Raw genomic sequence first — 21,288 nt, forward strand, 5'->3', positions numbered from 1 at the left:
CTAAAATAATAATTGAAATGAGAATGGAAAACATTCAAACTAAAATAGCATTACCTTTTTGAAACCGGGGAAAAACTCATCTCCGTAGGTCAGTAACTCATCCTCTTGTTTCTTTCTACATTATAGTAGTCATATTTATTTTCTTGCGTATTATATGTTTGCATTGTTTATGTTCGGTTTGTGTTTGATGAAGTTTGGATAGGGTTTGGGGTTAACATAATAGGACTTAGGGTTTTGGGGTTTGGTATTGTTGATTTTGGATCTTGGTGATTAGGGTTTTGATCTGTGCTCAGAATGATGAGATCTTTGGTTTAGAATAAGTTTGGGTAGGTTTGGAAGAGTCTAAGAGTAATTCTAGATAGGTTAGGGTTTTGGGACTGAGGTTAGGGATGAAGATTATTGGGGTTCATGTCTAGGGTTCTACTAGGTTAAGGTTATGGTTAGGGTTTATTTGGTTCGAGGTTAAAGTTCATCCATAAAGGGTTAGGTTCCTAGTTCTAAGGGGTTATGGGTTAGGATTTATGAATGTTTGAAGATATTTGTTGAGCTTCAACCGAAGATCTGGGCTGCAGGGTAGTTTTTGGGGAGGCCAAGGGTGACTCAGGTGGTGGCTAGAGGGGACGAGTTAGATAGAAGTCGAAAAGTGGAGAGAGGAGAAGGGAGAAGTGAGAGTTACAGAGAGAAGTGGAATTGAGAAATGATTTTTTTTGAAGAGTTTGAGTTCTTATACCCCCCCCCCCCTCCCTTTGTTATTAGATCTAAGACATGTGCCCCCCTGTTGGCCACATGGTTAGATGACCTTGACCAAGTCCTTGCACGCACACGACATACACCCATGCTGACTTTTAATCCTGACTTTCCATTTTGCTTACTTTGACTAGGTATGATAAACAAGTGTTCCTAATGAGATCTTCCTTGATCTCGTTGGATCAATCCAACACCCAGAGAGGGTCAATATTTTGACTCTCTCCCATTGACTTGAGACCAGCGTTATGGGCCTCTCCCTCTTAGGCCTTATGCATTTTTTTTGGTTTCAGTACACCCATGATTACTTGGCCCATTTTTTTTAATTGATTTTGCACCCACAATCTTATTTAGTTTAATTTTAGGTTTTTATTTTAGCTTTTGATTGATTTTTCCCTACTTCATTAAGCTTTAATCTTGATTTAGTTTAGGATCATATAGAATAATTTAAAATTAATTATTTCTAATTAGGTTAATTAATCTAATCTTTTTTTATAAATCAAAGAAAAATAAAATAAAAACATCTCTCTTTTATATTTAGTTTCTAAAAATACAAAAATCTTCTATCTTTTATACCTCTAGTTCTTAGGTTAAAATTAATTCACTTAATTAAGTTTAGTTAGTCTAATTTAGTTTAAATTTTTGAAAAAACAAATTTATTTTTCTAATTCAATAATCAAAAATAACAAAAATAACTATGTATATGTAACTTTATTTTCTAAATCAAATAAAAACTATATTTTTGCAAATTAAATTGGTTGGCTGATGTCACGTCTTATCAACCAATAAATCAAGTCAATAAATTAAAATGAATCCAACGCACACAAATAGAATCTTCTCTGCCCTTGTGCATTGAGACCTTTTTAAATGAACTTTTCTTTGCCCCGGTGCATTGAGACTTTTTCACAAATGAAAAACAACCAACACACTACATTTTTCTAGACGAACTACGGTACTATGATTTCTCATTGTTCTTAAGGATACGTAGGCATAGATTTTTGAAACCCTGGCAAGTACAATACCCAAAAAAATCTATTTTCCCCCTTTATGATTAAATTTTTCTTAAAAGTGATAAAAATAATTTTCTGTAAATAAATAATTAAAGCATGAAAGCAAGAAACAAACACTTAGGAAAATATCTCTTAGACAAACATAGTAGCCCAAGAACTATAGGAGGTGGGGGTGCTAGTATCTTCCCCTCACTTAATAGACTATCGAACCATAACACCTTATCCTTACCTTATAAGGTTTTCTCATTATTTCCCCTATTCCTTAGGAACAAAGAAAATATGGCGATGACTATGTATTTTTCCCGCCATGACAGATTGGTTATGGCTCTATATCAAAACCTTTCATTTTGAGCGTCAACAATCGATTATTTGAGGTGCCTAATCGATTATCCTAATCCATTAGGTGAGTTAATTGGCCCATAGATTGTTCCAAATTTATACCATGCATTGGCCTATAAATATAGAGTTTTTTTTAATCATTTTTTTCAAATATAGAAAAAGTGAAAAACCCCACTTTTCTATTCTCTCATCACCTATCTAAATCTTTGTTATTTTCCCACATATTTTAGTCATAGTCCTTTGAGAGGGCTCTCGAGTCTAGCAAGGAATATTGTTTTTGGTGAGGAAAAAATTGTAAATTTACCAAGAGTAGATTCTTTCTCTTGAACAAATAATTTTCCTTAGGAAATTGTTATTTTGGTTGGAAGTTAAACCATTAAAAATGATCTTATTGTATTTGGGGGATTTGTCTAAGTCACTATTTGGTTCGTGAGCTCTGGCATTGAAAAATCTCTCTTCTGGTTTGGTTCAGAGGATAGCCAACTCAAAACTCCGTCTTAGTTCAAGATCAGCCTGTGCAAAATCTTTGTTTGGTTTGGAAACTAACTATTTCAAGCATTGTTCTTTGTTTGATGTGAAGACTAACAATTTCAAGTCGTGTTCATTGTTTGGGTATAGGTTAGACTGGAACTTAATTTCCTTGTATAAGAGAGTTCATGGGCATAACGTTTTAAAAGCTCTCAAGCATAATGGATACTCTCAAGAATAATTTTGGGGATAAAATTAGGTCTTCTTAGCCGAACTTGTATAATTCTATGGTGTTAGTTCTTTTCCCTTATCTCTTTTGTTTTCTAATTAGTTTCTTTACTTTTAATTTCCACTGTATATTTTATCAGTTGTTTTTAAAATGGTTTTAAACTATGATTTATCAAACAATTTAATTTTAAATCATCATTTTTTAAACCTCTGTAATTCACCCTCTCTCGTGTATGGAACCATATGTCTAAAAATACGCATTGCCATAAACCAGGTCCAAGGCTAAAATGTGATGTTATTCAAAGTCAGTTCTACATCCCCCATATCTCCTTTAAACATTATTTTGTTCCTCACTGAATAAATAACTATACTGTAGCTAACCAACAAATATTGCTCAGATTTTCTTATTTTTTTACACTTCATAATATTTTTAAATGTTATAAAATGTAAGATTGGACTCGTCACTTTAGAATTAAAAATTCCCATATGCGAGTAAATTTCATGCCACACTCTCCCACAAAAAGAACACAAATAAAAAATATGGTCTTGTGAATCCTCCTCTCTAAAACACATCACACACATTGAGTCACACTCCCCTACTAATTATTCTACATTTTATCAACTCATCTCGGTTGGGAAGACTCGACAAAAATAGTCTTCATCCAAACATCATAATCTTCTGTGGAGATTTGGTATGACAAAGTAACTTCAAAGCATCGCTAATTTGTTCCTCACAACTTATCAGGATGTCGTTAGAGGTACATGCTTTTGACCGAGAAGTCTTCCACCTTGTTCAATTTGTAACACCATTTTCCCCATTTATCTCACTCCAGCTGAATGTTATAGAGTAATTTTCACAATTGATCTTCGCGCTATCGTTCATCCTCTTTTGGCTCAAAGTTTCATGTAAAGTTCATTTCCAAACCAAATCAATCCAAATTCTACAATCCCAAGTAGACACATATTTTTGACCAGACTCAACCATTAAATCTAAAAATATATTATTGAATGGTTTGTCTTCCAACCATTTATGATGCCAAAACTATAATTCCATATCGTTACCTAATTTGAAATGTATTTTGTTAAAGAAACTATTTGACGCCCTTGCGTCTTCCTTATCCAACAAAAGAGACATTAACACCACATGTCTGAATAATTGCATGTAAACATTCAATATTCAAGAGACATTAACACCACATATCCACCCAAAACCTTAAACCATTAGGTGTATAGGTCATATTTGTTTCTTATAAATCCATCATTTCACTCATTCATAGGCGATGTGGAACTTAACTAAAGCCTAAGGAGAATTCCGCTGCGATCTTAATGAAAAAGACTCAATCACACTGATTGAATTTCCTCTTGTTCTTCACTCTTCACTCGAGTGAATTAACCAACCATGGTTGCAAGATGATTCTCGCTGCATAATTGTTAATAGAAGAAGAAATAAAACTTGAAATTGGAGAAGAAAGAAATTAAGGTTTAGGCAAAATAAAAAAAATTATGCATAGCTTCTCTCTGCTTCCAAACTAGAGTTGTATTCTTTGCAACTGCAAGTTCATTTTACAAGATATGGGTTACTCCCTATTTATATATCTAGGTTTGCTTGCTCCTTAAGAAAATCCCAAAATACCTAATTCTGCTAACACTACAAAATTAGACCTAAGTCGAAATTCCTGTCGAGGTACACTACTTCAACGCTTTAACAACATAATGCATTTCAAAAACTTCCTTGCCTCTACCGAGCAACCTTCTTCGACACAAGGAATTATAATTCAACACACCGCCTAATTCATTGTGTCTAAGATATCTATGTTCATCATAGACCTTAAGTTCTTAAACACTTCGACATGTACTCCTTTCGTCATGATGTCTGCAATTTGATTCTCAATTCTGCAATGTTCCAAGTTTAGCTTCCCATTTGCCACTTGTTCTCAAAGATAATGGAACCTTATTTTGATGTGCATTCTTTGTCCATATGCTATCAAATTCTTTTCCAGATTGATAGCATACACGTTATCAATCTTTATAGTAATTTCTCCATGATTCTTCCCTATAATCTCTTCGACCAAATTCACCATCCATGTTGATTGACATGCACAAAGAGAATAAGCTATGTATTCTCCTTCACATGAAGACAATGCCACTACTGGTTCCTTTCTTGAACTCCAAGCAATTGGTAGACCACCTAGCATAAACACATACCCATATGTGGATTTTCTATCTTCATCATCACTACACCAACTTTAGTCGGTGTATCCCCCTAACTTACGTTATTCCTTCACTAGCTTCCAGAAACAAAATGCAATATTCGAGAGTTCCTTTCAGATACCTTAGTATCCTCTTCATTGCTTCTAGGTGTGATACCATTGGCTTCTGCATGAATCTACTCACCATACCTACATTGTATGCTAGATCAGGCCTTGTGTGACAAATGTATTAAAGTGATCCAATGAGTCTTTTGTGATGTGTTGGATCGATATTATCTTTACTGTGTCTTTCGAAAGTTGCAATCTGGGCTTAGCTGGAGTCAAAGTTGGGTTGCAATCTGGCATCTCAAATCTCTTGAGTATTTCGCCTTCAATGTTAGAACAAGATTGTTCATATCTCTTAAGGTTTTGATGATAAAAAAGTATTTAAAGAACAAATAGGTATGCTAACATTTGTTTAAGTGTGAAGGATTACACGCATAGAATTAATCATGATTGTTAGCATATGTGAATAAGAAATGTTTGCCTAAATTCCGATTGATTAGAATCTGAAGTGGTTCATCAGCATTTGAAGGCATCAGACTCTAGTCTCAAGACTCGGCTTTTTAAAGGTTGAAGCGCACATGTTTCCTACACTGTACCAAAAGAGGACTTGTCTTTTCAAAGCCCTAGATTTTTTGGACAAAGTTTACTAGGGTTTCATTGTGTGAGGCTCAAGGAATAGAGATGTGACATCTTCAGCCTGTTCTACCTTTTAGTAGATACCTAGTAGCTATGAGTAATTCTATTAGACAAAGCTTATGACCAGATGCTAGCCTCCAACCTCTCTCTTGGCATACTTCTCTAGTAGGTTTGCTCGTCGTTATGTTCACCCCCCAACGACTCTTTCTCAGTCTCTATAAAAGGAAGCTGAAGACTCAAAAGAAGGTTACAACATCATAATGCACTTGAAAGATCTTAAGCATAACTCTGAGCTGTTATTTATTGTAACTATTATTGCCTAAAGATATTAAGATTTCTTATCTTAGTTTATCTTAGAAATCTCAAGAGGTTGTAAAACCTTTGTTATTGTTGCACAACTGTTATACTTCTTATTGTGTATCAAAGTATAATAGTTATCTTTTATACTAAAATTTTGTTTAAAGTAGATGAAGTCTCTTGCATGTGTACTTGCGCAAGGAAGTCTCTTGTCTAAGGACTTGAGAAAGGAAGTCTCTTTATAGGTTGATTGAGCAAGGAAGTCTCTTGTCTGAGGACTTGAGCAGAAGTCTCTTTATAGGTTGATTGAGAATTGAAGTCTCTTGCAAGTGTGATTGACAAATGTATAACTTGTTTGGTTATAATGAAAAGCTCTTGTTGAGGCAATGGGACTGGACTACTCTCAGTTGAGGAGAGGAACCAGGATAATCTTTGTGTGTTGATTACATTTTATTTACGTTGTTGTGATTGATTCTGATATCAGACTTCGATCTTTGTCCATAATCTGAACTTGCTGGTTTATAAGTGAATTCGATTTATGGCCATACATAATTCACCCCCCATTCTTATGTATTTTTCTCACCTTCAGTTGGCATCAGAGCACGGTATGTGCTTACACTTAACCGTGGTGCAGTAATCGGTCCTGGGATAAGTACACTTGCTTTATCATGTCCGGTGTTTTTGTTTTTTATGACTATAGGGCTCCTAAAAAACTCACTGTTCTACTAAACCACATCCATCAGTGGTGATTCCACCCAGTTTGAATGATGGAAGAGCAAAATATATACTCACATATTTAGCCTTGATAATGAGTTATGGGACAGACTTGAGGATGTCATTGACTTGGATTTCGATGGTGTTGGGATGGTTAAAGATAGAAAAGATCTTACACCATCTCAAAAGAAAGTGTATAGAAAACATCATAGTGTAAGAGGTATTCTTATTGAGGCTCTACCTCACTCATAATACATAAAAATCATTGATAAGTCTGCTGCCAAGACTATCTTTGAATCGTTGTGTTCCACGTATGAAGGTAACCAACAAGTGAAAGAGGACAAATCAAATCTTTTTGTTCAACACTATGAGTTATTCAGGATGAAGGATGACGAGGACATTGAAATCATGTTCTCAATGTTTCAAACTCTTGTATTAGGCCTTCAGATCCTGAGAAAAAGTTACACTACTATTGATCCTGTGTCTGGAAAGTATGATAAGAAACCTTTAGAGCCATGAAATAGAACTAAATGGAGACGAGCCAGTTGTAAAATCCAAAAAACTATCGTTGAAATCTGTGGCTGGAAGATCGGGTGGTAAAATTGCCAAATCCTCTAAAGTCTGGAAATCAGAAGAAGTCTTTGATGAAGAAGCTTCTGCTGGTGACTCTGATGAAGAGGAACTGACTTTTATCATCAAAAGATTCTAACAACTGTCTAGAAAGAACAAAATATTCTCTGGTAAAAGCCATGGCTTCAGAGGGTCTAGTTCTAAAGACAATACTGATGACCAGAAGAACTGCTTCAACTGCAAGAAGCTTGGTCACTTCAGAGCTGTTTGCCCTGATCTTCTGAAAGAAAGATCAAAGAAATGAGGCTTTCAAAAGGATAACTTCATGAACAAACTTAAGAAAAGTCTCATGGAAACATGAGATGACAAACTTGAGAACGAGGATGAATCTGACAAAGATGAGGGAGAAGCCAATCTGGATCTTATGGCCATGACGCTCTCAAATACAGAATACAAATCAACTTCAAATTTAGACTCAAATGAAGAAGATGGGGTATTCTCTAACTTATCTCATTATGATTAATATATTTCATTCAATAGCTCATGAGTTGCTGACAAGATAAAGCAAAACTCATGAAAACATTGAAAAGGAATGTGATCTTCTGAAAGAAGAACTAAAAATGTCTCAAAATAAAGTTAAAACATTGGAGAAAGATCATATTACTCTAGTAAATAAATTATCTGATAAAAACTTGAATGAGCATGAGATAGATCTTCAAGACTTTATCATGACAGGTATTGAAAGAACCAAACTTGCTTCCATAATATATGGATTAAGCAAGAGCAAAGGAAAAGGTATGGTTTATAATGAGAATAAGGCTAAAGCTCAACTCATAAAAACCTCAGATGCTTCTCCTTCAAGAAATTCTCAAACAGGTCTAAAAACTTGTTTTGTGTCTGCTTCTGACCAGGGTAAAAGTCTGAATAAATCAGAATCCAAGATGATTGAATCAAAGGTTATGAATAAACCAATACCTAAGATGTCAAAATCAAAGGTAGTAAGAAATTCATAACGCAAAATTCAAAAATCAAAGGTTTGGAAAAAGGAAGAACTTAAAAACTCCAAGTCTAAGGTTCTAAAGAGAGTAGAATCTAAGACCTATGGACATAAGGTTCTTAAAAGTGCAGATGTCAAAACTCATTCTAGACAAAACTTTTATAAACAAAAAGTTTGGAATGAGTATAGACCTTCCTATTAGAAAAAGGCTCAAAATAAAAGAAAACTTGTAAGAACTAACAAAATAGGACCTATAAGAGTATGTGTACCTAAATCTCACAAAAAAATCTACATATATGCCTAAGGGGATAAACCAAGCATCAATATTGGTACCTGGATAGTGGCTGCTCACGTCATATGACGAGAGAAAAACTTATGTTCCAAACCTTGACTATGAAGGAAGAAGGTAGCGTGTGATTTGGAGGAGGACAAAAAGGGAAGATTATTAGAATGGACACCATTGGTAACTCTCTTATCTCTGTAAAGAATGTTTGGCTGGTGAATGGACTTAAACATAACCTTCTGAGTATAATTAAATTTTGCGACAGTGATTATGAAGTTTTGTTTGATAGGAACTTATGTTCTGTCATCAATGAGTCTGACAAATTCATTATGTTCAAGGGAAAGAGGAATAGAAATGTGTATAAAATTAATCTCTCCGAATTGATTGACCAAAAGGTATTTTTCCTTATGTCAGTGAGTGATGAAAAATGGGTATGGTGCAAAAGATTAGGTCATTCTAACTGGAGGCTGGTCTCTAAACTTAGCAAGCTAAAACTTGTCAAGGGACTACCAGATCTTGATTATCACTCAGATGCTTTTTGTGGAGCATGTCAAATAGTAAATATTAACAAAACCTCTTTCAAATCTAAAAACATTGCCTCAACCTGTAGAGCCTTAGAACTACTTCACATTGATTTATTTGGTCATGTTGGGAGTGCTTCAATCAGTGGGAAGAAGTATGGACTGATCATTGTTGATGATTATAGCAGATGGATTTTGGTTAAATTCCTTAGATCCAAAAATGAATCATATAAGGTATTCAACATCTTCTGCTCATAAGTTCAATCTGAAAAAGAACTAAAAATTCAAAAAGTCAGAAGCGATCATGGTTGAGAATTTGAAAACAAGTCTTTTGAGATTTTTTGTGATAAACATGGAATTATCCGTGAGTTCTCTTCTCCTAGAACTCCACATCAAAATTGGGTTGCAGAAAGAAAGAACAGATCACTACAAGAAATGGCTAGAGCCATGATCCATGAGAATAATCTTCCAAAATACTTATGGACAGAAGCTGTTAATACTTCTTGTTATGTTCAGAATAAGATCTATATCAGACCAATTATGAACAAAACATCATATGAATTGTTCAAAGAAAGAAAACCAAGCATATATTACTTTCATCAGTTTGGAAGTACCTATTACATTCTGAACAACAAAGCCTATTTAAAGAAATTTGATGCTAAGGCTCAAAAGGGTATCTTTGCATACAAAGTGTATAACTATGAAATCAAGATGGTTGAAGAGTCTATACATGTAAAATTTGATGACAAAGGGCCTGACCATGATACTCCAGAGCCTGTTGAAAGTGTTGTAGATTTTCAGGATACTGAAGAACATCTAGAGGCTTGATCTTCAGAAGTTAGTATCTCAGAAGTCAAAGGTTTAGAAGTCGTTGAACCAGAAACTGATCATTTGTTTGAAGCTCTTCTAGAAGTAGAGGATTCAGAATAAGCCCAAAATAATTCAGAGATGTATGCACAACCCAAGAAATCCTTCAAATATAAAGACTCTTATCCAGAAGATCTAATCATTGAAAATAAGGACGATCCCTAAAAACCAGATCAGATGATAACTGCATGTTGGGATTTATTTCCTTAATTGAGTCAAGCTCTATAGATGAGGCTTTATTAGATGATGGATGGATTTCCATTCATTTACGTTCATTGGGAGCTACGTAATGGATTTCCAATTTTTTTTATGAATGCATCTATGTTCATTGGGAAATTGACAATTGTTAGATTCTTTTTTATTGTTTTACTTGGGATACCTGATACAATAGCAGAGCAAGCAATATCTTTAATCATAATTGTTTATTCCTTTGGGAGAAAACAAAACCATAGTTGCTTTCTCTGATGCTTTGGAAGGGTCAGTGAAGTTGGGATTGAAACAATACTTAGGTAAAGGTTTAGTCATAGGAAGCAATGGTGTTGTTTGTGCTATATGATCTTTTATGTATCATGGTACCAAAGGTGGAACTGTATTTGCAGTTGGAGCTTCACTAGCATTTGGTGGATTGTAAGTTTACCTTTTCCATTTGACATTATATTCAATTTATATTATGGTTGTGGTCAAGGAGAGGATGAAAGCTAATAACAAATTTCCCAACAGAGCTTTATCTGACCAATTGGCTCAAGTTGATCCATTTAGGAAAACTCTAGTTTCCGATTTGCTTGATTAAGGAAACTAGCAGATTCTGTATTGTTCTTCTACTTTTCAAATGCAACTACTATCAGTTAGTTTGATGCTAAGGTATTTGCTTTTGCTAACTTAATGGTCCTAATATGATGCATGGTAGTTTAGTTTTTCCTTTGTCTTTATGGAATTGGTTTTCATCTGGAAGATGTGAAATGAATTTTCAGTGATATATCTTTAGATCTAAAATATAAACTCAATAATTTTTCATTTACCAAAATATCTTCTATATCTTAATATACTTAAATCATATTTTAATCTTTAACCATCTAAATTTATTATTATATTTAAATTTGTTATTATATAATTATATTTTTTTGCCAAATAATTTAATATATAAATAAATTTATTCGTGGAGATACACGAGTCTTCTATTAATTACCTATAAAAAATACTTGAATTTGTATTTTATCAGTTTTAATGAGCTGATCCATCCATGAAGAGACTATTGAAAATTTTATTTCAACCTAGAAAATTTGTAATCATTGCTTCTCATGTATGTTAGATTTTTGAGAAGTTTGTCGTTCATCATGTAATTGAAGAAGTTGAGAGACAATGGGAGGGGAAAAAGTGTTGGAGTTTTCTTGTTTATTTTTTCAGAAAAGGGTGGGGACAAGGGTAAAAGTAAAACCATATACTGTACTAATGAAAAGGACGTCCCAGTCAGTGACATATATGTGTGATGTTTATGCTACTAGCAAATGTATATGGGTTTCATTCCGGAGAAGCCCCAAAATATTGTTTACTTGATATAGATATAAACTTTTTCATTAAATTTATATTGTTATTGTGGTGGCACATTGATAAAGTCTTAACTTTAAAACCCAAACGTCATAAAAGAAAGTTACTTGTGCATTATTTTGCAAAACGACATAAGTCTTGAACACAAAATCCTGTTAAAGGTGAAAAAATGAGATGTGGCATAGTTAAATATGTGTTCTTGTATTAGATGAATTTGCAGCTATCAAATGAATGAATTAGTTTAATAAAATTTATAATTAGTTGTATTAATTAACTTAAAATTAATTATATTAATTATAATAATTAATTAAATTTTATTTATTAAAATATTATTATTAACTATAATAAATGGAGTTGTTCGTGGAGTTGAAATATAATAAAAATAATAATAAATACTATATTAATATTTTAAAAGAGAAAATAATTTAAGAAAAAATATTTAAAATAAAACATTTAGAAGAGAAAAATATAATTCTTAACTACTTTATCACTATAACTTTTTTTTAGTATTTATCTAAAACCATTCTATATAATAATTAATTCGAGCCGACCATATCTATCTCAATAGTTGTTTCTGATCGGTGATATCCATCTCGATTCAGCCACATTTCTAAAGGTCTGACTATCATAAAAAGAGAACTACTTAAACGACTCCAAACCAGCCATACCCCCTTCGATCCGACCACCACAGTACATGGCGTTCCAAATTCAAATTAAGTATCTACAAAATTTCATGGATATTCTCCTGACCACTAGATTTTCAGTGATCTGGAAGTAGTAAGTTGATACCTCTAACGCATCCAACGGTCTTTCGCACTCTCTGTCGAAGAAATAGCAAGGCTGTTATTTACACACACACACCGCATCATGTAATAATATGATTGAAATGTGTTTTGCGCGCGATTAAAAACTCAACAAGACGGTTGAAAATTTTACCTTGTACCCCTACAGTTAGCCTCATACCCCTACAATTTTTTAAAAATTCCAATTCTACCCTTAACTGATTTTAACCAATTTACCATTTCATTTTTACCATTCAGTTAAAAATTTCAGAAATTACACGTTTCACACCCCTCGCATCGGAACTCCTGCAAAAAGACTTCCGGTAGGTATTTTTCCCAAATCGGAAGACTTCAAAAATGACTTCCGGAACACACAAAGCAATGAACCGGAAGACTTAACGAAAGAGTTCCGGTTCAATCAGAAAAAAGTTACAAACTGGAACACTTCTTGAAAGAGTTCCGGTAAACAAATTTACACATACCGGAACTCTTTGAAGAAGTGTTCCGGTTTGGGTAATATGTGTTCCGGTACTCTTTCAAGAAGTGTTCCGGTTTGCTTTTTTTTTTTTATAAATCTTTTTAATCTGTTTTTTATTTTGCAGGAATGGAAAATCTTCCCCAAATATGTGTAGATACTACTGATGCGTTTATAACGACTGAAAAATTTGGTACACGAGAAGAGGTTATCAGATGGATTAAAGAGGTTGGAATCGATAATAAAGTAACTGTTATTATCAGTCGTTCAGATACTGAAACAGGGAAGAGAGGGAGAAGTAACAAATTAATATTTGGTTGTGATAAATGTGAGAAACACAAGAGTACTGATAGTGGTACCCAAAGTGTGTCCAAGAAATGTGGATGCCCATTTAAAATCAGGTCGACTCCGACGAAAGATGGATCTGGTTGGAAGATTGATGTAAAATATGGGTTACATAATCATGGTTTACCTGATAGATTAGAAGGTCATTCATTTATTGGTAGGCTGACCACAGATGAGAAGCAACATGTCGCTGATTTGACAAAGAGACATGTACCACCTAGACACATATTGCTTTCCTAGCAAGACTGAGATCTTGAGAATGTCACTCCGATTACGCAAGTATACAAGCATAAGAGTGTGATACAAAAAGAGATAAGAGGTCCTAGGAGTGAGATACAACATTTGTTTAAGCTTATTGAGGATGCAGGCTATGTCTATTGGAGTAGAAAAAAGGATGACTCGGAAGTTGTGAGAGAGATATTTTGGGCACATCCTGATTCAGTTAAGTTGTTGAATATTTTTCCGATTGTGTTAGTTATGGATAGCACCTACAAGACAAACAAATATAGACAACCTTTCTAGATGCCATCTTTCCACAAATGCAGAGACAAGATTTGTCTTCGACCCACTACAAATTTTTTTTAAAAAAAATTATTAAAAATTATATAAAAAAATGCACTGGAACACTTCAAAGAAGAGTTCCGGTGTATAAAAAAAGGATGACTACCGGATCACTTTTTAAAAGAGTTCCGGTTTAGATCTTCCAAACCGGAAGTCTTTAAGAAAGACTTCCGGTATACAACCAACCAAACCGGAAGACTTTATAAAAGACTTCCGGTTCAGTGCCCCCAAAAGGCAACAAACCGGAAGACTTTAGACATGTGTTCCGGTATACACTATGTGAACCAGAAGACTTACTCTGAGTGTTCCGGTTTACAATGTTAAAAAATGGAAAATTTGGTTTCCGGAAGTCTTCAGACGAAAATGGTAAAAAAAATTATTTCTAAAAAATATACCCTATTTATATGAGGGTATTTTGGTCAAAAAAATTTAAATGTAGGGCTGTGGGTACAATTGTAGGGGTACGGGATAAAGTTTTCAAGACGGTTCAATCTTATAGTCCAATCATATATAAGTCCAACTAAGATTATCTAAAGTATAAAGTCAAGATATGTGAGATTCAAGTACATTTTTTTTCTTCTGATTTCCACATTTCATTATACACATTTTGGACTCTATAACTAATTTGGGTGTTTGAGTGTTAATCTTGCAGGTTCATAGTCTTAGGTCATTAATCAACACCAAGTCTTATCCCATAATGAAATAATGACGCCGCCTGGTTGAGTTTGAATGATTGGTTAAAACATCTGATATGATCCAAATTCATGCAATTTAATTTGATTCATTTTTTTATATACAAATTATATTTTTTATTGATTATTATTAGTAACTAGCTCGTGTATCCGCAGAGGATGGTGCGTTGCCGCTTGTTATTGGTTGTTGAATATTTAATTTAAATATGAAAGTAATTAGTTTCATTAAAAAGAAAACAAATTGGTGTAAATATATAATAGTAAATTTCGAGCAAAATAACCCGATATATAAGAAGACATTTTGAAATAAAAATGAAAATCATAAATTAAAGATGAATATATTATTAAGGAATCAAAACATAATGATTGAAAATATGATAAATTAAGGAAGAATGTTATAAAAATGACACTTCTGATTAGTTAAGTTAACATCAAATCTAAATCAAATTTTAGATTTGAATAAATTACATTACGCCAAAAACTGGAATAGACAGCGCACCTTAGAGGGCGCTTTATTACAAAAGCGCACTCTAAAGTGAAGCGAAAAAATAAGGAGCAAACAACTGGAATAGACAGCGCACTTTAGAGGGCGCTTTTGTAATAAAGCGCCCTCTAAGGTGAAGCGAAAAAATAAGGAGGAGATAGAGGGACAACAATACAGGGCGCTTTCTAGAAAGCGCCCTCTAAGGTTACCCTTAGAGGGCGTTTTTAAAAAAGCGCTCTATAAGTCCATGTGCATTTCCAGTTTATAAAGCGCTTTTGGAAAGCCTTAGAGAGCGCTTTCATAAGCGCCCTCTTAGGCCCCCTTTAGAGGGTGCTTTTTTTCCACAAGCGCCCTCTAAGGTCCCCTTTAGTAAACATTAAAATTATAACATACTGCGCGTTTTGTTATTTCACTCTCTGTTATTTTCGTTCTTTTTCACGTTAGGGTTCTCACTGCTACGATTTTCGCTACTTCTAAGGCGTTCTCCTTCCACCTCTGTTAGATCTACGACGTTTCCTCCTTCTATTAATTCGTTGTTAGCTGTTCGATTTTGACACCATAGATATTTTTCTAATCTTCATATTACTTGGTTTCTCTTCTGACGTTCGCTAAATGAGTGTCCTAAATGCGGTGTCTCGCGATATAAGAACAAGTTGTCTCCAGCAAAAGTCTTGTGGTATTTTCCTGTTATTCCGAGATTTAGACGCATGTTTCGAGTGATGTAGCAACATTTGGAGTCGGTGTTGTTCAGGTTCGACCGAAAGGAAACTAAATTTGTAACGTTCCAAATTTATCAGACCACAATCTGAACAATATTTACATGTCATTTAGGTTCTTGCTACGATTTTAACTTTGTGGTTAGCAGACAAATCTGGTCGCCGACTTTTACTTATTGTGAGTCTAAGCTTTTTCGATAATTTTTGCATTCACATTACTATTTGTTTGGAGGGTAATAAGAGATTAATCAAAATCTCCTATTGCAGGTTTCTTCATCTGCAATGGCTTTGAGTCTTTTGGTTGTTTCAATATCATTCTACTTGAAGGTAATAATAATTTTTTTGTTTGTTATATTTTTTGAACATTTTTTTTTTTGTTTATTTTTATATATACATAATACATTAACTAGATATTACACATGCATTCATGCATAAATGTTCAGAAATTTGTAACACATATTCACAGGATTATATATCAGTAAATTCTTCTTTATATTTTTGGTTTTTTATATGGATAATATATTTTATGTTGAATTTGCTCTCAGGAATATATATCACCAGATTTTGATTTATATGCGACATTGAGCCTCGTATAGGTGGCTGGAGTTGTGGTGTGTAAATACAACTTTATTACACAAATGATTGTTTCTATTGTTTGTTTCCCTAACTTCATTATTATAAACTTTCAATTTCTTTCAGGTCATAGTTATTGCATTCTCTCTGGGATTAGGAGCAATGCCATGGATTATAATGTCTGAGGTACAATTTTCTTCAATAATAATATGCATGACAACCCTATATGAACAAACCTTTGTTGTAATATAATGTGATAGTTGATGTGTTGAATATATTTTACATAATAGATTCTTCCGATTAACATCAAAGGCCTAGCTGGAAGTTTTGCAACACTTGCCAATTGGTTCTTTTCCTGGTTGGTTACATTAACAGCAAATTTGCTCTTGGATTGGAGTTCGGGAGGTTTGTGTGCATTGCCTATGTTAATTTTCTATAAATATCTATTGTTTCTAACCAGAAGCTTCCTATGTTTTTATCAGGAACCTTCACAATATATACTGCAGTGTGTGTTTTCACAGTAGGATTTGTTGCCATTTGGGTCCCCGAGACAAAGGGAAAAACTCTTGAAGAAATACAACAGTTTTTCAGATGAAGTTTCCTTTCGAGTAGCACTTTAGCTAGTGTTCACTCATGTATTCACATTCATATTTTTTTTTCTGAATCAACTCAATTCATTTTTGTGCTCTTTGGTCTTGTTAAATATGAAAAATACCAAAACAGTGTGATTTTCTAATCTAGCAGCATACTTGCATTTTTGTTGTAATTGATTGATTATAAACAAATAAATGAAAGAGAGTGGTTATTATACATTTCAATTAGAGTAGCAGTGGTTTCAGTTCATGACATTTCAAATAGCAAGAGGATCATATAAACAATAAGCATATATCAGTATTTGTATTTTAATATTATAAAAGCATAAAAAGAACCTTTAGTTGCTCTTGTGAATTATAACAAGCAACTGTATGCCATTTTCTTCTGGTTACCTCTTGTGGCTGCAACATAACCTGAAATGAGAATATGGTCACAGAGACATGTGATGCATGTAAATGTTAAATAACCACCCACTTTAGAGGGCGCTTTCCAAAATAATCGCCCTCTAAACCCTTTAAATTTCCACTTTAGAGGGCGCTTTCCAGTAAAAGCGCCCTCTAAACCCTTAAAGGTTTCCACTTTAGAAGGCGCTTTCCAGTAAAAGCGCCCTCTAAACCCTTAAAAGTTTCCACTTTAGAGGGCGCTTTCTTTAAAAAGCGCCATCTAAAGTGGCCCTTAAAGGGCTTAAAGAGCCACTTTAGAGAGCGCTTTCACTAGGAAAAAAAGCGCTGTCTTTACCTATGCCAGCGCCAGATTAGAGGGCGCTTTAAAGCGCTGTTATAGGCCAAAAAAAGCGCCCTCTTTTCCCTTATTTGGCGTAGTGTTAGATTCATAAAACTTGCCCCATTCCTATGCTAATTCTGTTCAGTACGGATCTTTAATGTTCAGTAAAATAGATGTCATTTTTTTGGTTATCACCGCATAGTACAAGAAAACGATAATTATAATATTGTAATATTGTTGCAAAGTCGACCTACAATTTATGTATAGTAAAGCGTAGAAAGAATTAGTTAAATAATAAATATGGTGATTAAATATATCTATTCAATACACTTAAGATAAACTAAATATTTGGTACTCAATTAATTTTGGTAATGAAATATTAATATGGGTTAGTGTAATATCAAATTAATGTTATGATGATAGAGATATCGACTATGAAAACTATGGTAATTCAGTCTGAGATGGCACTGTATTAACGTCTTGTATTTTAAAATTGTTGTCACCATAATATCCTACTTGAAGAACAACATTATCTAATAAACCGTAGTATTCGACAATTGCACTCCAACCACTTATTATAAGTGGATGATCTTGATCTTTGTTTTATATTATGGCGTGATAGACTCTTTGATTCTTCAAAATTGTACATGCTTTTTTGAGTTTATTTTCTTACATATTAATAAAAGCATCAATTTGAGCATATGACTAGGAAGAAAACTAGAAAAAAGAAGTTAAAATCTTTAATGGTTCAGATTAAAAAAGTCACAAGTGAAAATTAAAATTGTGCAAAATATTGTAAAACACTAACTTAGGAAGTTATTTTAACAATTGAAAAATTGTCTATAAGATTGAATGAAAAATAAATAGTGTTGATTTCATGAATTATGAGAAGAGTTGAGTATTTGATGTTGGTTTAAGAAGTATGATTTTAATTGATGATTTGAAAAATGTCAAATGTGGTATATTTATAATATCAATTGAGATAGTGTATCAATGTCTTATGTAGTAATGGTTGGAATGATGCATGTCCGGTATTGGCCTCGGAAAATGCAGTATCACTTGTGTACAGTACCGACTAGTTAACAAAAACATTGATGACTGCATTAAATATGTGTATATTTCTCATGATTTATGAGAATAATATATTTTAGTGCAGATTTGATTTAATGTCTGATCCTTTATGATCCAAATTCATTGCACGTAATGAGAGAAACAAAAGCATTGAGTGGTAAATAAGGTGAGCTAGATTGTAACGGCCGTAAAAATCAAGGGTCCATTCAGTAAATTCGTGCGTGTATTTACTTCACTATCTTCAAAATAGGAAAAGATGATTAGCCATATTTCAATTTTGTCTTCTTCTACCATGTAGTATTGTTTTTATGTTACTTTGACTTTTCTTTTATATTTTAAAAGTGCAGTTATGATCTTGCTTTTATTTTGTTATATCATTGTTATGACATGCATGCATAGTTATGTATTTGTTATTTGAGTGCATTCTTTATTTATTTGTAGTTTATCAAATGAGGACATTTAAGAGATAATGTCAATGATCAATTTTTTGCGTTGCCATATTGATCAACCTCAAGAGCTCGTGGAACCCCTTGGTCACAACAACAACTCGTTTCCAGAGCAAGTACAACCACAAGGACCTGTGGAACCCCTTATTGCAAACAACAACCATTGTTTAGACCAAGTACAACCACACTAACCTCAGATACATATAGAACCCTACCAACCACATACTGAGAATAATGACCAACTTTCACCCAAAGGTGTGATTCATAATGGTGAGGAATTCACATGGACCATCAAGATGACACACTCAACCAAAAACAGGAAAAGTTTAATGATAAGGAATAATGAAATTAGTAAATGCGTTTTGTTAAAAGGATGTGTGGTTTTTATAACTCATTATCTTCTTTTGCAGCATTCCCGCGGAAAATTTCATGTTGGGCCCTTTATATGAATCAAGATGGAATCATAATGGTTGATGAGGGAATGAGAAAAATGTATGAATGTCTTGTGCACAAGTCTAAAAGAAGTTGGTATGAAAAGTATATCGGTCAAGAATGGCATGAATTTACGAAGTGAAAAGGTTGAGGACTGGTGATTAGCTAGGTTTTACTCTCCGTTATCGTCTTGAAATTATGTACTTTAGTTTTGTAATCATTGATGTTTGATCTTTTAAAAAAAAGGAAGTTGAAGTATAATATGAAAGTGGAAGGTTTGAATATGTTTGAAGATGAAGTTATTTTGATGCAGTAATGTTTATGTATAAGAATATTCAGTGTTTTTTAAAGTTGTTTAAAGTATTTTTGTTGAATGTTTTGTCTTTAAGTATGTACTTTTGAAAAACTCCAGCTATGGAGTTTTCAATTAGAATGTTAATTCATTTTTGTGTTATAAATATGTCTATGAGTTGATTTTTGTTGTGATGTATGTTTTTATAGAAATATAATCAAGCCAACACAGAATCATATACTAAATTTTTAAAAGTTTTATAGTCTAAAATATGAATTATAGATATCAGTGGTGCACTGAATAACATCTTGCAAGGTGAATAACATTTGAACTTGAGAAAATGGTTGAAGAAATAATTATGGAAAGGAAAATATTAGTGCATAAGGAACATGTCAACTGACTGTCACCTCTTGCAAAGTGAATTACATCTAGTACTTAGGAAAATGTTAAAACTGAATATGTAAGTATGTAAAGAGTTTGACAATGAAAATCTACTCTTTTATAATAAAGGCAGTAAGTGATGTTTAAAATCTTGCCAAAAAGGACAAAAAAAACTTCATAAAAAATTTCATCAAGATTATTCAAATTGCATTTGTCATTGACTTATCTGTAAAATGAAAAGAAATATTAGTATAAAGATTTAACAACTTTGTAAAATTGTGGTTGAATATTGACTTACATGTCCATTTTGAAATATTTCTTTAAATACAACCTTAGTCGTTGTTGTATTTTTATCTGATTGTTCATCATGTATTAGTACTTTCAGTCCTTGTTTACTCTTGACCCTTGACACTACAACGTATAAATGCCATGACTGGAACAAAATACGGTAAATAGACACCAACAATATTTAGGGATTAACCTTATAACTTATTAATGGTCATTCACTACGCCAAAAATGACTTTTAACAGCGCATCTTAGACAGCGCTTTTAAAAGAAAGCGTTGTCTAAGGTTAAAATTAAAATAAAACACGGAAAATGTTCCAAAAAAATAATGAAAGCGCTGTCTAAGGGGGGGTCTTAGACAGCGCTTTCTAAAAGCGCTGTCTAAGACCCCCCCTTAGACAGCGCTTTTAGAAAGCGCTTTTAAATATAGACCTTAGTCAGCGCTTTTGATAAAGCGCTGTCTAAAGTCTTTAAATTAAAAAAAAAATTAAAACCAAAAGCGCTGTCTAAGGGGGGGTTTAGAAAGCGCTTTTGGAAAGCGCTGTCTAAGGCATACCTTAGAAAGCGCTTTCCACAAAAGCGCTGTCTAAGGTCTAATTAAAATAAAATTTCAGACTCCATTTCAATTTTCGTTCTCTGTTCTTTTGTTTTCCCTCCTGCGAACGTTGAAACCCTATCAGCGAAAACCATAACAGCGAACGTGTTTGAACTTTCTCATCTTCTCAACTTTCTCATCTTCTCAACTCAGAGCTATTGAATTCACACAACTCTCACAGAGTCAGAGCAAGTCACAGAAAAAGCAAGAAGAAGAAGATTGAGAAGAAGAAGAGTTTTCGAGAAGTTTCATAGAGCTTACTTGGAATTTTCGGCGCTGCTCCGGTGAGTACATCCTTTCATCTTCATCGATTTGACTCAAACAAGTTACCACGATGTAGAGCTTGTTGATATGAATCAAAGCCCT

General features: G+C 33.5%; 1 protein-coding gene across 1 annotated transcript; it reads left to right on the forward strand.

Moving 5' to 3' along the window:
- The first annotated feature begins 7,881 nt into the window (after positions 1-7,881).
- LOC127093746 (sugar transporter ERD6-like 6) lies at positions 7,882-16,697 on the forward strand. The gene is made up of 7 exons (XM_051032652.1): positions 7,882-8,256; positions 15,645-15,707; positions 15,797-15,856; positions 16,075-16,119; positions 16,229-16,288; positions 16,393-16,507; positions 16,585-16,697. The coding sequence occupies exons 1-7, from the start codon at positions 7,882-7,884 to the stop codon at positions 16,695-16,697; spliced, it is 831 nt and encodes a 276-aa protein (XP_050888609.1).
- The last annotated feature ends 4,591 nt before the right edge of the window (positions 16,698-21,288 follow it).

This window comes from Lathyrus oleraceus, chromosome 6 (assembly GCF_024323335.1).
Source record: "Lathyrus oleraceus cultivar Zhongwan6 chromosome 6, CAAS_Psat_ZW6_1.0, whole genome shotgun sequence".
NCBI lineage: Eukaryota > Viridiplantae > Streptophyta > Magnoliopsida > Fabales > Fabaceae > Lathyrus > Lathyrus oleraceus.